Here is a 21005-nt window from a genome sequence, read left to right on the forward strand (position 1 = left end):
GGGATTCAATATTTCAACAATAATTATGGCATCAGTACAAGAATGGCGGCATTTTTAATATGCACTACAGTACCAATGGCTGCAGGTGGAACTCCTGTAAAAAGTTATTATTTTTGCACCTTTTGTTCAGCGGATATATTCTGGATACACCACTATATACCTTGACACCTCGGGTAGAGCTCCCCTTTGTTTTCGAGGAAAACATTTCATCAGTGAGTGAAAAAAGTTCTATGTAATTTTACCATGCAAGAGACTTAAATCCATTATAATAAGCCTTTCAAATTTCCGGTAGGAGTCATCGGTTCCCCTCCGTCGGCAACATCAAACCTTGTTTATAATAAATTACGAAACAAAGAAAAGAGGGTTTTTCTATTTACCGCTGTTCATGTATTAACAATTGGCTACGTCATTTTTTTAACAATTTCAATTTTTTATTTGTTGTTTTCAAAGCTCCTTTTTAGTTTATATTTTGGATTTGAATTTCCAAAATAAAAGATTATTGAAAGATTGATTGGTTGATAAATAGAACGAGACTTGACGTAACCCGCCGGTCGCATATTATTATCCTTTCCTCTTGGCCGATACGACAGCAAAGAAAAGTTAGAAATGATAGAGGGCGCTAATTTTCGTGTCTCGTCTATCTATACGTCCGTACTAGTAGTAGGTCCGTCGTGTCTGTAGGCGTTGTTGTGATTTGTCATGTGACCGTGAAAATACAATGGAAGTTACGAAAAATACCTGTCTTCTTTCAAAATGCCCAGTAGATAGAATTGAGGAGGTACGTTATGTTTTCAAATAATATATGGCATGTACATCTGGCAAATAAATATTGTTTTTACATGCAAATTATGGAAATCATTAGCTAGGCTTACCCACGGAAACGCAGGCCCTATCTATCCTGGCTTGGCCGTCCAGCTTCTTCGCTGGGACTGGCAGCGACTCACTGAGTGTCAGCCCCTGTCGGCGTGTCGCTCTACAGGTCTACATGTTCTGCAGTGCAGTGCCTGATAGCCAACCAGGGTTCATACTTTTCCATGATCTTGGAAGTCATGAAGAAATTAAATTGCTTATGGAAAAGTAAAGGAAATATTTGACAATGTGGAAGTAGAATAATTATAAATTGCTTTTAGGCCTAGTTTTACTTCGCATCAGGGTCACTGCCGCATGCTCAGAAAAGTATTTTGTGCAATTTATTTTCAGTGTGGAAATTTTAGATTTATTGGTGTGGAAAAATTAATTAAATTTTTGTGAACCAAGATGTGAACCCATGCTTAAACCGCTCCTGATAGCTTTATCAAGCTATTCTGAGTTGATTAAATATGCATTTCAGCACCATAAATTAATAATAATGCTGTTCTTGTATAGCACATAAATATAGTTTTTTTAAATATCTCGATGCGATTGTTTAATTTTCTGGAAGTCGGCCTTCTCATCAGTGACAAACCCCTCCCCCTCCCGCAAAGTCTGGCACCACCACTGAATATTACCATATTTTATGACCAAAATTATGTCTTTAATGTCAGCCTAACGTCGGTCAGTGTTTCTCTACAGTTTGGTCATGGACTGATTGATGGAATTCTGGGTAGGGCCAGGTTAAGGTACAAAGACTATGGTAAAATATGGGATATTGAAGAGTGGTTCGATGTGCTTGATGCTTGCCAACGATGTGTCAAAAAGATGTCTCAAAAAGAATTAACTAAAGAACAGGTAAATATATCGAGAACCTTGAAAGACTGCATTGATGCTATGCTGATATTTTTCAACTTTGAAAAACCCTCATGTGAATGAGAACAGCATTTTTTTTTTTATTATGGCATAAACAAAAACGTTCACACATCAGATTTTAGAACTCATTTCAATTTATCATTCCTCTATAAATATTTATATATACAATTACACTAAGTTCTGATGCAGTGTACATCTCCGTCAGCTGATGAATTAACCTACACCAGTCCTCTGACTGATTGTTAAAAACATTCTATCGTGCTATGGATCATCGAGGGTCTTGTATTGCATCATTTGCCAATGCCTTGTGCACCAGATTCCGTGGTGGATCCAGGAAATAGAAATAGAGGAGGCACAAAACAGGACTTTTACAGATGGAGGATCTGGACTACCTCAGCCCCACCATTTTCAGGTGGTGGGGCTGAGGCACCACTAGATGGTCAGAAATCCAGTTTATTTGAGTCTCATATTTTCTTCTAGGTGTCTCAGCTTTTTGATGGCGTTCCCGCTGACCACGTCCAAGGCTTTGTAGGTTGTGTAAACATACGAGCAGTAGAATTGCGGCAACACCTACTTGAAGAAGTAACAGCAATATCTCATTCACATCTCCAAAATTTTGATTGGAAATTAAAGGTTAGATACCAATATAATAGAAACAGTGTCATATCTAGGGGCTGCACCCCCGCACACCTCCCAAAAAAACGTCCCCCTCCCCCTTCCATTGAAACCCTATGTCAACTTATTTTGCGACCTAGTACCGCCTCACTTAATCAGTGAGCCCCAACTCCACCTTCGCACCCCATCAGGTACACCCCCCCCCCCAATTTCAAGACTGCTAGATACACCACTGATATACCCATATTAATACAGGTTGCATTAATGTGTTAACCATAACTAAATCAGTATTGATGTACAGTTGGCTTTATCTAGTGACAAGATTTCATCGGTTCAAGAGCCGTTAGTATCCGTAGACTTTGACATTAGTTCCGGCGATGAAACGGAAACCGTGTCGTTAGAAATGAACCAAGACGAATTCAAGAAGTTTGTCAATTCACTGGAAGCTGCAAGCAAGGTCGGTATTTGTACAAACATTTGGTACTACACATATCTAACCAGAATTCCTTAAAGGGGGCAGTAGACATGTTGGCATTTTCCCGAGAGTTGTTACATCAAATGGGCCCACCTTGGTCCAGGTTAAGGCAAACAAAAATTAGGTTATGTTCCATGTAAATGTTCTTATGCCAGTTGGCTCTGTTTTCCCTGACAGATTTTACCTTTACACCTTGACAGCTGGGCTAGTTATTTTAAAATTTGTGGATTAGTATAACTTATTGATTAAGGTGCTTGCCTTCTAATCCCAGTGTCCTGGGTTCAATTCTTTTCACGGAAGGACTATTTCTCACGAGGAATAAAAATCAACTCCACTCCCCTAAGCCTCATAAAAGAGGTGTAGTTTATAAAGCATTATTCCATCCTGTTAGTGGCGAGTGTACTTATGGTTGGATGTAAAGGAAATAAATAAATTTATGTTATTAACATATGTCTACAAGAATTACTAATGTATTTTCTATTATTATACTGATATTTTTATATAATTAAATTAAATTAATAACTTCTAAATCAGCTTTATAATCATCCATTACATAATAATATGTACAAGCATAAGTTGTCTTCAGTGTAGCCTTACTACGAATTTGAAACAATGTTGAATTAGTTTAAGATCTAAGAAAATGGCCTTGAATTACATCCCATAATTTGTATAATTATTTACTTATTTGTTCTTTTGTACTTGTTTTCCCCTTCAATAGAATGTTACTGTTCTCTCAGAGAGGGCTCAGTATGCATAAAACATAAAATCACATGAAAAAAAACCACAAAAATATCAAAAAGACAGTAAAATAAAAGAATGACGAAAAAAAAAAAACTGGATCTGGTAGAATAGTTATGTACACTGTCAACTGAAGTGAAAGTATTTTGGAGAGAATGGACTCCAAAATACAATACATCTACTAAAATGAAAATAATATTACAATAAAGAATGACTGGCGCCTGTCTCTCCACATTAATAACTTTCATTTGTTTTAATATTTCCTTTCTACAATACTTGCGCTGCATTATATTCAATCATCTTTTCACTTGTTTTAAGCGTAAGTAGAGACCCAGCATGTTTGCACAGTATATATATAACCCACAACTTCTAACCCTGATTTGAATACAATACATTAAATACAATAGAATTATGCTACATTAATATCACCCTGTTAATAACTGTTTATTTTGTCTTATTTCTTTTCTTGAGCTTCAAAACATGCATTGAATTAGATTCAATGATTTCAATACAATATATAACAAATATGATCATCAACTCCACTGATAATAATATTGCCTTAGTTAATACAGTATGAAGTTATTGGTATTTTTGCTATATAATTCTACATATTATTAATATTTTTATAATTTTATTTATGAGTACCAGTATACTGTAGAAATATTGATTTTTTTTTTCATTTTTATATTGTAGGTTGTATTACAAATGCAGACTTAAGGCTGACTTTCCAGATTTTCTGTAGATGGCATAAGATATTAGTGGCAGATCCACAACATTTATGGTGCAAGTGGCAATTGAGGGGTGAAGGGGTGGAACCTATTGAGAGAGAATGTTTTGGGGTGTCCCTTACATTTTGTGAGGGTTCAGGGAAGCTTTGGAGTTTTAGCCATTTTAATCTCTTACCTAAATGATTTCATATTAATTGGTTAGTGATCGTTTGGCTACTGCTGGGGATTGAGAGTGGGTGGGGTGCACCCTTTGATCCGCTACTTGAATATCCAGCTTATATTGTATTCAATAATCAAGCAGTGACCAAAGAGGAATTGCCAGTCAGGGACATAATGGCAGGAGGCTCATATGACCATTCATGCACACTGTGGTAGCTCCTAAAATTTGGAGGAAGGTGGAGGGGCCAAAAATGTGATGGAGGTCCAATCCAGGGGGTCCTTTATGACCCCTTGGTCACAGCCCTGAAGTGAAGCCCTTTTTTGTTGGGAGGGGGAGGTTGTGGGGGAAAGATTTTATGATTTTTGAAGTTGTGGTCTAAATTGCAAATTTAAGAGAACTGCAATACAACTTTTGGTTTGACCAACAAATTAAAATGTTTGTGTTGTGATATACACATCTAGATGTGTATAAGAGACAGATGCTTGTCTGAAGGGTGGGGGGAAAATCTCCCACCTGACCCTGGCCACTACTGCATGCAGATAGAACAAAGATATATTGGAGATTTTTTTGTTGAAAAATCTGGAGCCAATATTATTGAGACGTAATATAAACTTTAATTTACTTAAATTAATGGAAATCAATAGACATTGTGAAGCAGATTGTTGGTAGATCTAGGAATTTGAAATAGAGGGGGGGCCAGGTACAGACTTTTTCAGATGTAAAGTCTATACCACCTCAACCCCCTCATGGTTGGGGCTGAGGTAAGAAAAATTATGATCATGACACCTCTAGATGGCCAAAAATGGCACTCTCAGACCTAAATCGAATTAACATTTTTCTCTTTTCTCCATTTTTTATATAATTTTATAACATTTAGGTGAGGCCTGGGCCATGTTTTATTTTAGTCCTAATGAGAAAGTGACATTTTAATTGTCAAGAAAACAAAATGTAATGGACCAAATCACATAGTTTCGAAAATATTGTTATTGAGTTGTTTGCCATGAACCATAGGCATGGCTGGTAAAACTGTACTTACAAATAGAACTCCTAATTCATTCAATTTTAAATTTATATCTTTCATCAGATTATGTATATGTTAAAAGGAAACCAGTAGAAGTAAATCATATGTATGTAAAATGTTAAAATAGCATGAATAAATAGGTACTAGTTATAAACACGATTTATTTTTATGAGTGTTATTTGGCAATTATTGCTTTTTCTTGATATAACTTAAGTATATTTATTTCGTTTACGTTTTAAGGTGCGAGGGGAAAACAATTCTCCTGCTTTATAGAGCTGTATTTAATTTTTGACAGATGGTATATATTAATGTTGCATCAACACAGAAATCAAAATGCAAACAACCTCTTACAACAAATATCAGCTTATGCGAGTTTAGTTTATACTTTTTTCAAAAATCTGTATGCAGGCATAAATCGGAATCCACGTAACCAAGGGTTCCACTGAAATGGGAAGTTGCTAAATACAACCACTTCAGCCGAGGGAGGCGTGGCTTGTATAGTGATGTCATGTATAATTAACATGTCGACAAGGACGCGAAGCCCCGCCCACAAAGTAACGAAAACCTTAGACAATATGGCGGCTAAACTTACCGAGCTACCAAGCGGTTTCGGCGAACATTTTCTTTGCTATCAACCTTCTTTAAGAAAGAGAATTCAGGGTAGGCGGTATGTAAATGAATCATATATAGTGTTAATCTGTTTCATGGAACAGACGGGGAAATTGTTGTAAAAGCATCTGTATTTCGCTCCCAAAGGAGAACGAAAAGCCGCATTCAGTCAACCTCGTCGGCAAAGGCCAAGTCACTGATGCGCACTGGTGATGTACGCGATTACACGCTTTAATCCATCGTTTGCACTTATCAATGTTGCGTTTCGGGAATGGGATAAACTTAATTCCTCCTTTTAATCGTTCTGGATAACGATCGTCTGAATTGCAGTCTCCATTGACACCGTTTTACCATATTTTTTTGCAGTTAAAAACGAAATGACGCTCGCTGATTAGTTGGGTTATCTGTCAATCAAATCTCGTCGAGATGTTAATTATACTGTCTACCTGAAAGCTTCACACAAAACACTGTTACCGAGCAGGCAGAGGCTGGGTTTTTTGCTCCTGATACGCCTATGGCGGCGCATATGTCCCGAGTAAGACTTGATAAATGTGTAAAGTGGTACCATGTTCACCTTTTCTTGGTAGTATGGTCCATCATTAATTAATGTCGAAGAATTGAATCCCAAGACGACGGCGTGCATTCAATACTTGAAGTAATATGTATTGTACTCTCTTATGTGATATTAACTTTGGACCTCGTCTCTCTGTGTGTAATAATGGAATTTGCAGTCGAATTTTTCCAAACTAACTTTTTTTTAAAACTAATATTAATTATATTGGTGTCTCGCTTGTCGGTCATCTATAAACACATCGGCACCATCTCCTCCCCACGCAAAGGTTATCCCGGGGCTCGATTTAGGATGATTCGGCCGGAAAGTAACAATCGAGAAACAACAGTACCCGAGGATGAGGATTTAGGAGGGTGTGTTGTGCATGCTCCTAGGCATTGTAAATTTTTCTGCTTCTGCCGCGATGGAGGCAGCCAGAGTGCCCCTCCCCTCTTTCATCACATTATGGTCGCAAATGTTCCGAAAATTGTGCAACCACATGGTCCATTAAAAAGTTTATTAGACAAACTATTAAAAACGCTTTGTTTGCCATCAAAAATAATGCTTGCACGTCTGACTGTCAGGGTCTAGGAATGTGGTCATCATACACTATAGGGCTTTGTTTTAAAGCCTAACGTGTTTTGTGGCGCCATAAATCGTTATGCCTGTTATTTTTTAAATATATATTGTTGACATGAACACATAGTGACGTTTTTTGAATGTGTTTCTTGTGCATTTTCAGCGACAAAGAATAATATAGGCACATCAATGGCCATTTAAAAAAAAAAAAAACACACCTCTGTTGGAATTACAGCTCATAATTTAACGAATTTCATGCCCGTAACAATTAACGGAAAGACGTCGGCATTTGTGATATCCTGTTGTTAGACTAAACCATTAATGACAACAACTGGCATAATATAAGTTTCATGCCAGACAGAGACATCGTAAATGTACCATGTCGTAACTACACATTAGGTTCAACCTCGAAATTTAATTTATTTTAATCGAAAATGTTCGCCGTTTTATGGACTTTGCCTCGACGCACGACTTTTTTTTTCTGTTTCATTACATTACTATTGTAAACCCATTGCACCGGTTGTGCCTGTTCCCACGTTCGCATTATCAGTGGATGAAGCTAGACTGACTTTAAGGACGATATATGGGTCTGCCATTCGGTTTTGTCCTAGGAAAGACGCCGGCCCTATAGTGAAATATGACTGTCTTGAAAGCAACTCATTCAATTTTGTCCGAGAAAAGACGCCGGCCCTTTAGTAACCCTCAAATGAAGTTTGGAACACTTTTAGGGAAAAAGATTGACATTTATGATAGACCTATTTTACTGATGTACAGGCCTTTTAGTACTGAATAAGTATTTTAATCAATATTTAAAAAAAAACAATTGAAGGGTCTGTGCAAAAATGTACGATTTATTCTTGCGTTCGTTTGGCAAGAAAATATAAATAATATTTTCTCAGTCCTAATCTTTAAAAGCTAATAAATTCAATAGATAAATAGTTCCAGCCGGTTTCAGTTTGATGGGTCTGCGCAAGGCGGACCCCAGAACATCATCATCTTCTTGTTACCAGAACTTTACAAGCGTCCGGCGTCGCCAGTTTTCAACGGGAGTGCAGGGTTTCAGCAAGGGCTGTACATTACTGCCGTTACCACTAATATAGGACACGTCGCATTAGGCGCGGTCGGTTAGCGATGTGGTCTTAAGAACCAAAGGTTGAGAGTTTAAATCGCGTGTTGGTATTCAATTTTTCATTTATTTTTATTTATTTCTTTTTTTTTCAAGACATTTTATTTATTTTTTTAAAATTTATTTTTATTACGAACCCATGCCGAAAACCCATTAATAACTTGCACCACTGTGTACTGTTTTTAAGCATGGAGGATATTTTTCCATTATTATTATTATTATTATTATTATTATTATTATTATTATTATTATTATTATTATTATTATTATTATTATTATTATTTAGCATGTTTTAATAGTGTCAATAAAAGCCTCGTCTGAAAGGTGCATATATACGAAGCGTTAAATTCTGAATAGAGTAGCCTCAGTTTAACGCGCGGACCAGTGAGCGGTTGCTCTTGTTTAACTCATCCGAACGGAGAGCAAATCTCAAAGAAAACGTGTAGTACAAACTAGTGATGATGTTTGTTCTTTTACTCCTAATAATGAACCTTTCCGCTAAGCCCCGCCCATTGTATATTGTTGCTAAGTTCCCACAAGTGTTAAAACATACGCAAACACGTGCGTTTGTGAGACAACACGTGTGTTTGTGAGACGCGAGCGTATTCCTAGCGTTGTTCAGATTAGTCAGTTGTTAAGTTTGATTGACACTCCGGAAATGTCTATTCTACATCAAATCTGACTGTTCTCATTTCATCCTCATTTTATATTTTTGAGTAGGCTTATAACGAAAAATGCGGTGCCAAACGCGCTTGAAAAATCTATCACAAAGGTTACAGTTTTATATCGGCACTGCAATCTGTTCAGGCAGTTAGTTCTTAATTCTCGTACAATAAATTAATTATATTTAACTTGTTAATAATGTTTATTGTTATACAATTATCAATTTGTAAATCGACTAGTGTTTAATGTTCTATAATTATCAATGTATAAAAATATTACTAATCAACTTTCCCAAATTGTCCTGGTCTGTTGTGCAATTTTATTAATTTAATGTGTTTTGGGGTTTTTTTGTGTTTTTTTTGGGGGGGGGGGGTTATTTATTTATTTATATATTTATTTATTTATTGGTCTTCTGTTGCATTTTTGTGTCCTCTCATACATTGTTATTCATTTCCCCCAATTTTAATGTTTATCATTTTACTAGCGTCTTCTTTCGTTACTTCGTTTCATTATATTTCAATATTATTCATTCGTAGGCCATTAATACCCGATAAGTTTTTTATTCAAAGTGTATTTTGTGTGTTTTGAATTGTATAGCTTTTTATTGTTTGGTCTCTTTTAGTGTAAACATTTTTAACTGTAATCTGATGTAATTCAGCTGCCAATCAAATACTGAATAAATACTACAATACTAAAATTAAAATTAAAATTAAATTGATTTTGTTTCTGAAAGGATCCATTCTCTCAGCTTTCTCAATTATAGGCTGAGTTAAGTCATTAATTTGTAAAAATTACTCATTGAATTTGTGAAACGCATTTGATTCTGAGGTAAACTTTCAATTATTTAAAATTAAGCAATTCAAAAATTTAAATTTGTTTTCAGGGTCTTTCTTAGCTCAACAGAGACAGTACTGTATAATTTCATGGAAAAATAGAAACTGAATGACTCCAGTAACCAATGTTTGACCTTGTTCCCCAATGGAGTATTTCTGGATCGACCTCTGTTTCACAACCGTTTATGACCAATAACGAATAATAAAACTACGTGTTTTTTCATCATTTATCGATTTATTTCAGGCATTACTCAAGATTTAAAGAACGAAATGCAAATTGTAAATAACAGAAAACAAAAAATAGAAGCTTAAGATTAAAAGAAAATACATATCAACTTGTTAGAATTGCCGTAATAAAAATTAATTCGCCGTTGGACGGCTTTTCAAACTCATTTAGATGTAATAGGTTGGCCCTAAATTTGATTCTTGTGTTTTTTCAGAGAGCGTGATCGAGTCGTCAGTCACTAAAAATAATAAATACAAGACCTATATGTTTTGGCGAATTCTATGGTCCATTTTTTTAGATCTTTACACAAAGACAACCAGCCACATCATACCTATTTTCAGTATCGCATATAACACTCTTACTTAATTTAAATAAAATATAATTAGAAAATGTTATGGAAGAAATTGTAGAATATTCTAAGCTATATATATTGTATTGCCGAATCAATTTAAATTATCTATAATAATCATAAATCATTATTTGTTTCATTAATGTTCATTTAAAAACAACAAAAATATTGTTGCATCATAATACAACGTGTTAATGCCCGGATATAATGAGTAGAGACCTAGACAATTTTCATAATATACAGGTCTCCATCCAATTAAAGGCCACTTTAGTATCCGGGTTTCCATGGTTTTTAGCAGCTTTGGTCCCAATAATAAAATACTTTTGTTAATTTAGGAACACAGAAAAATGGTCCTTAATTGGTGGTTGTCTTTAATTGACGGGGTCTTTAATTACAGGGAGACCTGTATTTATTGTTCAAAGCATTATCAAATGTTTAAGTCTCATTAAGAAAAGTTGTTTCTTGATAATGATTTAAATAAATAAATAATAAAACATGATATTTATCTCTTGTATCATCTTCGTTTACTGTTAATTGGATACCTTTGTTTTGTTTTTTCTGTCGTGTGTTACAGTTATTGTAACTGTGATAACGATAGTTCTACTCTACGTTTAAAGTTAGGCCTATACCGTATAGGCCTACTAATTCCAAATGTCATTTATCACGTATTGGGCGCAACTTGTGACGCTAGGTACGTCATCAATTAGGGCGGTATTTCATGAAGTTGGAATTGCGTGGGTTTAACGCTAATTCTGTTGAGTTGACACCGATTACGTCACCGCCGTTTCTCTGTATACTAAGATAGTACGTGGTATAAGGCGAATAGATAGTTCCTTGACTTCGCTCAGACCAGAGAGTGTTCGACTGTGTACCCTGAAAAAAAATTTAAATTCATTTAAGATATTATAAAGCTGATCACTAATTGAGGGACGTACTCATGAAAAATTACATCACATAACCGTCTCCGGGATTGCTATTTGGGGTGCAAAATTGGGGACAGAGCCGGTTTGATCGTAGCTTCGGTTTTTCATCACTATGGTAAACATATTTAAACAATAACAATATTTTAAACAATTAAAATAATTTTAAAATTAAAAAAAATATTACCGTTTGCTGGGCTAAAGCTAAACTAACTATAGTTTATTAAATTTTGGTTTCAATTTTTCATTGCACCGTATACTTGTACACATAGGATTGCAAAAAAAAAAAACTTCAGAAATTTAAATAAATTTGAAGTGAAATATTGAACCGCTCAAAGTAAAAGAATCACATCATATTATCAATATATTGCAAACTCAAAAATAGATTTCAATGATTTACACGGAAGAAAATTTGTTCGAAAAGACCTGTATGCAGCAACGACTTCATATGTTACAGCAACAATAGGAAATTTAATATTGATAAAATTCTAGAAATTAATGTTTTCTCAATCAATGATACTCAGTGTGATTTCATTTTGTCGGGTTATATGGGAGGCTAGCTTATATGAGAAATATTAAGGGATTGTTGGCGAAGATCACAAGAAGGGCTGGGCAATAGGAGTAGATGTTTCTAAGCTTAATTTTAAGTATGGTGCAGGTACTATCGCCATGGTAATACGCATACTTTGTCAAACTAATCATCTACTCTACAATGAGTACACACTTCTCCCATCCCATATCCGTTCTTTAACTTGTCGTACTAAATGCAATACAAATAATTTTGTCCCACATTCTATTGCTATTTACAACAATTAATATATTTTTTGCTTACCCATAGAGAGAACACCTGGATTATATCAGCAAATCTAATTATTAATTAAATTGTTCAGTTTTATCCAATTTACCTTTCTATTTCAATGAAATATATTGAATTGTGTTTTTTAATTTTTTATTTATATACCGGATTTCCCAATGTGTATAAAGAAAAATGTTTTGATTTTTTTTAATTTTGCTCAGACAAGATGAATGTTTTTCGTTTATTTGTGAGAGGTTTTTTCTCATTCTAATTTTGGATGCGCTAATAATGCCTTAAGAAGTTAACAATTCAGTTTTATCTTTCTGAAATGTTAAAGTTTATTATATTTATACTGCAGTACGTTTTTAAGAACAAACATGCTTTATATATAAAATATTATTCGATTTAATTCGTTAAATTTCGTTAGTCTGGCCCTCAAAAAATACTAAACATTTGACAGTGTATAAAGCTAAACGAACCAAACTGCATTGTGATAACCTATATGAGAACTTGGCTTAAACTGTTTCTTAAACTATGATAACAGAATATCCAATAAGCTGACGTTCAGATTTGACATGAAAAACATTTTTATTTATGCTTATGTATTTAAGAGACGTCATACTACATCATTTCGAAGTCTAGGGTATGAAAAGATGATGAATAACAAATTTGATTTCTTGTTCTAATTTTCAGGAAACCTAAAACATTACAAATATAATTTATAATCTTTTTCAAAGTATATGTTATCAGATGTATGTGGCAGTAGAGCTTTTTAAAAATACATGATGATAAGATAATGATAATATGCAGGCCTACCTGACTTCTTCCATAAATATGGCCGTTAGTTGCGTTTACAGCTAAATAGTAATTATATAACGAATCTCGGTATTCCACTGCAGTGTTGTACGTTGACATATACACCCACGCTGAGAACAAAAAAAAACAAGGAAAATCTTTACTAATTCCAAACTAATTGCTAATTCCGAAGAATCAAATAATCGTCAGCTTCCAAAGACATACATAGAACGAAAGGGTTTTTCTAAGCTTAGCATTTTCTCTCACGAACATCTTTACTTCGATTACTGAAGGCCCTGATGCAAAGAATTGAAAATTGGTATATTATAAAATGCTTCTAAAATTGTAGGAAGTCAAGTTTATAACCCAGATAATATGTATAAATGATAAGCTACAAAAATGTTTAGACAAACTAATGAAGATTTTCCCTATCCATTGTATTCATTAAAGGTAAAGGTAGTACTGAATGTATAGGAGAATGAACTGTGAGCCCATTGCACTAAGCCTCGGTATTGTGTGGTAGGGTGGCCATTCCTTTCCACACCGCCTTTTTTCCTCCCCAGTAGTAAACCACCGGGTACCCATTTATAGGCCTACTCCTTGGTAGAGAGAGACAAAAAAATACCTTGCCCAAGGCCACAAGTGACTTGCACAGCGTTAAATGAAAAACTGGAATTTGTTTAAAGAATTCTATACACACTGCAACTCCCCTACGTAAATTTGTAGTAATCATCGTACGCCGAAGATCTATACAATTTTATCCTTATGGCTATAGGACCTTCAACGAAATTTCATATTTCACGTGTTTGCAGTATGACAAAGACAATAAAGTAAATATTAAAGCAGATATTTCTCCTGATGACGATTGAAGCAAATCAATCGAAACGTCTAGACACTCTCAACAAAAACGACAGTTCTTTTCAGAACCACATCTACGTGTGATAAAGCGTAGACAAAAACCTTCAAACAATAAAAGTTTATCTCACTTTTCTTATTTTGTATCTGTTGATGAACACATTTTCTCGTGCTTACTTTAAATCGATCTTTAAAGGTACTTAAATATACAAAGAAGAAAATAAAATGAATTTCATTTTTACTTAGAATAAAAAAACTTTATTTTTACATTGCTCGAAATTAAATCTAAACAAATGTTCTCGTTCTAACTAAAACTTACTGGTATACAATGTTAGCATGTTAAAATTTTGAATATTAATAATGTTTTGACCGTGCTCAAACAGTTCTTCAAGTATGTTTTATTTGGGACTCTACTCTATAATCAAGCATATTTAGGTTTTACAGTGTTTTTTGAGAGAAAAGTTTTCGTTTTATTATATAACTTCCTTACATCATGTACTAGAATTGAATAGGAATCTTAGGCCAAAGTCATAGCATCATGGATCACTTCTTAGGCGAGTTTGTAGAGGTTGTTCCATTAATACTCTGTCGGTAAAAATATGTATCGAAAACTCAGATCTCAGATATATGAGTTTTCTAGATCTATAAATCATTTATGTATGTAACTAACATAGGTTAACTGAGATCTGTACAATTCAATTAAATATAAGTTTTTTTATATAGATCTAGAAACGTCATATTATGTATGTAATTAACAAAGATCAACTTTATTATCTAGAATTTAATTTTCTAGATTTGAAAAACTGAGATCTGATCAATATATTTTACTTAAATCGGAGATTTCTAGATCTGGAAACAATCAGGCAATATTTCTATTGTGGTGTATTATTCTATTATAATAATTTATTCCGAGAGAGAGGAACTTCGTTTTCTCATCTAGAAAACTCAGATCTATGTAATTATCTGCAATATATGCCTCTACTATTCTACAATAATTATATCTGAGTTTTCTTGATCTAGAAAGCACATCTAGTCATTTAACTTGTACCTGAGAAGTATCTAAGTTTTCTAGACAGATCAATCAGAGTTGATGCTGAATAAATCAGCAAAGATTCGAGTGTTTGTAATTACAATTTATTTATAGGAATGCGAGGTATTTGACTCAGATTTGCCGGCCGGAACGTTCCTGACCTAAACGAAACTAAAGCTGTTTATTATTTCATATTAAATAATAAATTAGGAAACATCGTGGAAGAAGATAATATATTGATTGTATTGTATTTATTATATATTTATTGCACCACTATTCTATATTGTGTTTTTGTAATTAAAGAATAAAAACATTTAAATGTTTTATCACATGTTTTGTTCGGCACTTAAGGACCTACAACTAGGCCTATAGCCTATTCCTTAACCATTTAAAAACAATCAAACATATTCATGCAATATATAACATATATATTATGTGCTATATAGGCCCTATCTAAAAAACGTGAATCAAATTATAAGGTTAGCAACCAAAAATATTGAATAATAGAATTTTTAATTATCTAAGTCTATTTTATTTTAGCTTAGAATCAGCACATTTAATCTATCATAATTTAGTTTGACCCACTTGTTGAAGTTTTGATTTCTTGATTGCTTTAGTATAATTAGACCGTAGTATAATCATATTATATTTACATACCTTAACTTTCTTGATATATAAATATAAACAAATATATATAGGCCTATATATATATTATATATATTATGTCCTTTATTCTAATACTTTATTTACCTTTCTTTGATGATTATAGGACCTTCAATGAAATTTCATATTTCACGTGTTTGCAGTATGACAAAGACAATAAAATAAATATTAAACCAGATATTTCTCCTGATGACGATTGAAGCAAATCAGTCGAAACGTCTAGACAATCTCAACAAAAACGACAGTTGTTTTCAGTTTTGGTTATCCTTATGGTTATTAGGACCTTCAATGAAATTTCATATTTCACGTGTTTGCAGTATGACAAAGACAATAAAATAAATATTAAACCAGATATTTCTCCTGATGACGATTGAAGCAAATCAGTCGAAACGTCTAGACAATCTCAACAAAAACGACAGTTGTTTTCAGTTTTGGTTATCCTTATGGTTATTAGGACCTTCAATGAAATTTCATATTTCACGTGTTTGCAGTATGACAAAGACAATAAAGTAAATATTAAAGCAGATATTTCTCCTGATGACGATTGAAGCAAATCAATCGAAGCGTCTAGACACTCAACAAAAACGACAGAACCACATCTACGTGTGACAAAGCGCAAAAATGTATCATTGATTGTAGACAAAAACCTTCAAACAATAAAAGTTCATCTCACTTTTCTTAATTTTGTATCTGTTGATGAACACATTTTCTCGTGCTTACTTTAAATCGATCTTTAAAAGTACTTAAATATACAAAGAAGAAAATAAAATGTTGAATTTCATTTTTACTTAGAATTAAAAAAAAAACTTTATTTTTACATTGCTCGAAATTAAATCTAAACAAATGTTCTCGTTCTAACTAAAACTTACTGATATACAATGTTAGCATGTTAAAATTTTGAATATTAATAATGTTTTGACCGTGCTCAAACAGTTCTTCAAATATGTCTTATTTGGGACTCTCTACTCTATTATCAAGCATATTTAGGTTTTACAATGTTTTTTGAGAGTAAAGTTTTCATTTCATTTCATTTTCATTTATTTATTAGACACAAAGGTCCTGGGACTTCTAAAGAAGCAATAGCCTCTGTGACTCAATGAGTCAGAAGTCCCAGCAAAACACCAAAAACATCAAAAATATTTACAATATATTAAGTTAAAATTTGTAAAAAGTAACAAAAAAATATAAAAATTATATCTACATCTGAATACTAAAAAGATACGATTTGAACCTCTTTAAAAAAACTTTTAGGTTACAATTTACAGCATCGTCTTTAATTCGGTTTGGAAGGGATGACCAATACACAGGAAATGAATGAATAGATGAATGTTTAAGTGCAACGGTGCGGGCAAATGGATGAATGAAAGTAAGATTATTTGGATGACGAGAATTGATAACTATATTATTGATTGCACTGCAGATGTTATGTTTGTAAAAACATCGAAATACAAAAGAAACTAAAATAGAATTACGCCTGTTTTGTAAAGAGAGCCGTTTTATTATATAACTTCCTTACATCATGTACTAGAATTGAATAGGAATCTTAGGCCAAAGTCACAGCTTCATGGATCAATTCTTAGGCGAGTTTGTAGGGGTTGGTCCATTAATACTCTGTCGGTAAAAATATGTATCGAAAGGGTCCTAGAATAGAGTGACTTAGAAAACTCTGATCTCATAATCGTCTAGAAAACTCAGATCTCATATATCTGAGTTTTCTAGATCTATAAATCTTTTATGTATGTAACTAACATAGGTTAACTAAGATCTGTACAATTCAATTAAAAATTAAATTTTTTTTTATATAGATCTAGAAACGTCATATTATGTATGTAATTAACAAAGATCAACTTTATTATCTGGAATTTAATTTTCTAGATTTGAAAAACTGAGATCTGATCAATATATTTTACTTAAATCGGAGATTTCTAGATCTGGAAACAATCAGGCAATATTTCTATTGTGGTGTATTATTCTATTATAATAATTTATTCCGAGAGAGAGGAACTTCGTATTCTCGATCTAGAAAACTCAGATCTATGTAAATAGCTGCAATATACGCCTCTACTATTCTACATTAATTATATCTGAGTTTTCTTGATCTAGAAAGCACATCTAGTCATTTAACTTGTACCAGAGAAGGATCTAAGTTTTCTAGACAGATCAATCAGGGTTGATGCTGAATAAATCAGCAAAGATTCGAGTGTTTGTAATTACAATTTATTTATAGGAATGCGAGGTATTTCACTCAGATTTGCCAGCCGGAACGTTCCTGACCTAAATGAAACTAAAGCTGTTTATTATTTTATATTAAATAATAAATTAGGAAACATCGTGGAAGAATTTATATATTTTTATTTATTATATTATATATTATATATTATATATTTATTGCACCACTATTTTATATTGTGCTTTTGTAATTAAAGAATAAAAACATTTAAATGTTTTATCACATGTTTTGTTCGGCACTTAAGGACCTACAACTAGGCCTATAGCCTATTCCTTAACCATTTAAAAACAATCAAACATATTCATGCAATATATAACATATATATTATATGCTATATAGGCCCTATCTCAAAACGTGAATAAAATTATAATGTTAGCAACCAAATTTATTGAGTAATCGAATTTTTAATTATCTAAGTCTATTTTATTTTAACTTAGAATCAGCACATTTTGTCTATCATAATTTAGTCTGACCCACTTGTTGAAGTTTTGATTTCTTGATTGCTTTAGTATAATTAGACCGTAGTATAATCATAATATATTTACATACCTTAACTTTCTTGATATATAAATATAAACAAATATATATAGGCCTATATATATTATATATATATTTCATTTCATTCATTTCTTTTATTTCAGACAAGAAGTCCGTAGTGGTTACAGGTATAATAAATAAAAAAGGAAAATGGTCTAAAAACAGACCTAAATTAGTTAAAATAATAGCTCACTCCATTTTCTATATAAAATAGAGCACTTAAATAAATCAAACATAATGAGTCGAACAAGGCTATTACCCGAGTTGATTATTATGTCCTTTATTCTAATACTGTATTTACCTTTCTTTGATGATTATATATATATATATATGAGCTTGACAAAGATTGATAACCGAAAACGTGTGTGTGTATATATATATATATATATACTGTCTCTTATACACATCTAGATGTGTATAAGAGACAGGTGTAGGCCTAGCTTAGATCTTTATATCAATTATGACCGAGAAAGTACGCCAAAAGCGACATTGTTGGACTTATGAAGAAGAATTCGATCTTATTGACATTTGGTGGAAGATAAAATGTACAGACAAAAAGCTACCATTCATGAGCAAACGGCTGTACGAATGCGTGATCTTTGTCACACCGGGATCACAACCGCCGCTCTCGTGAGCGTAGTTGGTCCAGCAAGGTATCTCGACATAATTCGGACCATCGAACGCAATTAGGAGTGTAGCGCTGTTCAATAGTTTATCTACTTATGTCGACAATAACCGATGTGAACCAAGCTAATGTAAATGATAAATTACCGGTGATATATGTGAGCGTCTAGAAGTAAGAGTCAGAATACGTGCAGCTGAATTTTGAAGACGTTGAAGGCGATTTTTATCTGAAGGGTCGCAATGCAGTTATCGCCTAAAATGATTACATTGGAATTAAAATATTCAAATAATTTTACAAAAATATAATTTAACATCACCGGCAGAGTGAAAATTTGTGAAAATTAATGCAATCATCAATACATGATTATTTAATATTAAATAATAATTTAGGAAACATCGTTGAAGAAGATAATATTTATCGATTGTATTGCATTTATTCTATATATTTATTGCACCACTACTATTCTATATTGTGCTTTTTTAAATAAAGAATAAAAACACTTAAATGTTTAATTACATGTTTTGTTCGGCACTTAAGGACCTACAACTATAGCTTATTCATTTATCATTTAAAAACAATCAAACATATTCATACAATATATAACATATATATTATATGTTATATATCTCAAAACATGAATCAAATTATAAGGTTAGCCACCAAAAATATTGAATAATCGAATTTATAATTATCTAAGTCTATTTTATTTTATCTTAGAATCGGCACATTTAATATATCATAATTTAGTCTGACCCACTTGTTGAAGTTTCGATTTTTTATTGCTTTAATATAATTAGACCGTAGTATAATCATATTATATTTACATACCTTAACCTTCTTGATATATAAATATGAACAAATATATATAGGCCTATATATTCTAACACTGTTTACATTTCTTTGATGATGATTATATATATATACATATATATATATATATATATATATATACATATATATACACCGTATATATACACCGTATATATATACTGCGTAATACTAGAACTTCATATAGGGGTTTTATTCAAACATTTGAAGAGAAAACCAAATTATACTTAAAATAACATCGTATACTTACATGCATTACTGTAATTTCTAGTTGAAGTAACTGAGCCATCAGAATTAAAAACCAAGTAACGTGAATAATGAGACATTTTTATTTTACAAGGTTCAGCAGCACAGTTCGTTAACAGGCTTGTGAAGAGTATGTTATCTACGTATCTGAACCTTCTTTCCCCCAATTCCATTGGTAACGGTGGTGACAATAAAGATGTCACTACTAGCGATGATGGTATAGACGTCGAAGTTGTCATTTCTGTCGATAATGCAGACGGTATTGTTGAAATAACCGGCGCACAATATACAGGGAGTAGTAGTATACATATGCACAAATATAAGGAGAACAGTAAGCCTACTGCGTTTGTTAAGAATATCGAGTTCATCTTTGGCGTGGATTAATCGGAGGCTGACGTCCAAGTATAAGACCATGTGTAGCTCACATGGTCCTTTTATAGCTGGCCTAAAACAATTGGTGGTAGAAGTTAACGATGTTATAATTGCGTGTACAACGTGTCATCTCCCAGGGGCGACGTCATTCTTAGCCGACGTGTCCCTCGCGAAGGTTATAAATTTCCAACAATCGTTACGTAGAAAGTTTATAGCTTGTGAATTTTTTATCAACTAGATCCTAATGTTAAGACATTCTAAGTGACTTCTAACAAGAAATAGTTAACCACAAAGAAACTCACCTGTTGTTGGGATGCATTGATTTACGACCAATGTTTATAGCATGGACCCTGAGCCTATATTAGCCTACTATCTTAATTCAACAAAAAAAATTCTAATAAAATTATCAATAAAGTGTTGGTTAAAAAATAGTTTTGAATGAATGAAAGTGCTGAAAAATAAGTGATGAAATAGAACGATGATTGCTTAACGTCCATCCATACTTTTATAAATTAATTTAGATCTCAGCTTTTTTTTTTAAATATTTCTTTTCAAAACGGATTAGTTTAACTTGACAACTGCTTATGTCGGTAGCTCCTTTTTGTATTAAATGAAACAGCTCCGAAAATACCAGGATGAGGTCCGGCGGGTGATAGTTCACTGTTTCCTGGTTTTTACCAACAGTATAGTTTGCAGTATTTAATTGTTACT

General features: G+C 32.9%; 2 protein-coding genes across 2 annotated transcripts; one reads left to right on the forward strand and one right to left on the reverse strand.

The window, feature by feature from the left end:
- Positions 1–651: 651 nt before the first annotated feature.
- Positions 652–4883, forward strand: LOC117102206 (COMM domain-containing protein 8-like). The gene is made up of 5 exons (XM_033242438.1): positions 652–778; positions 1552–1707; positions 2206–2358; positions 2642–2797; positions 4247–4883. The coding sequence occupies exons 1-5, from the start codon at positions 719–721 to the stop codon at positions 4268–4270; spliced, it is 549 nt and encodes a 182-aa protein (XP_033098329.1). The 5' UTR covers positions 652–718; the 3' UTR covers positions 4271–4883.
- A 5822-nt stretch (positions 4884–10705) lies between these two features.
- LOC117102201 lies at positions 10706–20425 on the reverse strand. The gene is made up of 3 exons (XM_033242425.1): positions 19927–20425; positions 12930–13039; positions 10706–11270 (listed from the first exon to the last, which is right to left on the reverse strand). Exons 1-3 carry the CDS (start codon positions 20288–20290, stop codon positions 11097–11099), a joined length of 648 nt encoding a protein of 215 aa, XP_033098316.1. The 5' UTR covers positions 20291–20425; the 3' UTR covers positions 10706–11096.
- Positions 20426–21005: the final 580 nt, after the last annotated feature.

The sequence above is a fragment of the Anneissia japonica genome, unplaced genomic scaffold, assembly GCF_011630105.1.
Source record: "Anneissia japonica isolate Jap-2015-1 unplaced genomic scaffold, ASM1163010v1 scaffold38052_len244707_cov166, whole genome shotgun sequence".
In the NCBI taxonomy this organism is placed as follows: domain Eukaryota; kingdom Metazoa; phylum Echinodermata; class Crinoidea; order Comatulida; family Comatulidae; genus Anneissia; species Anneissia japonica.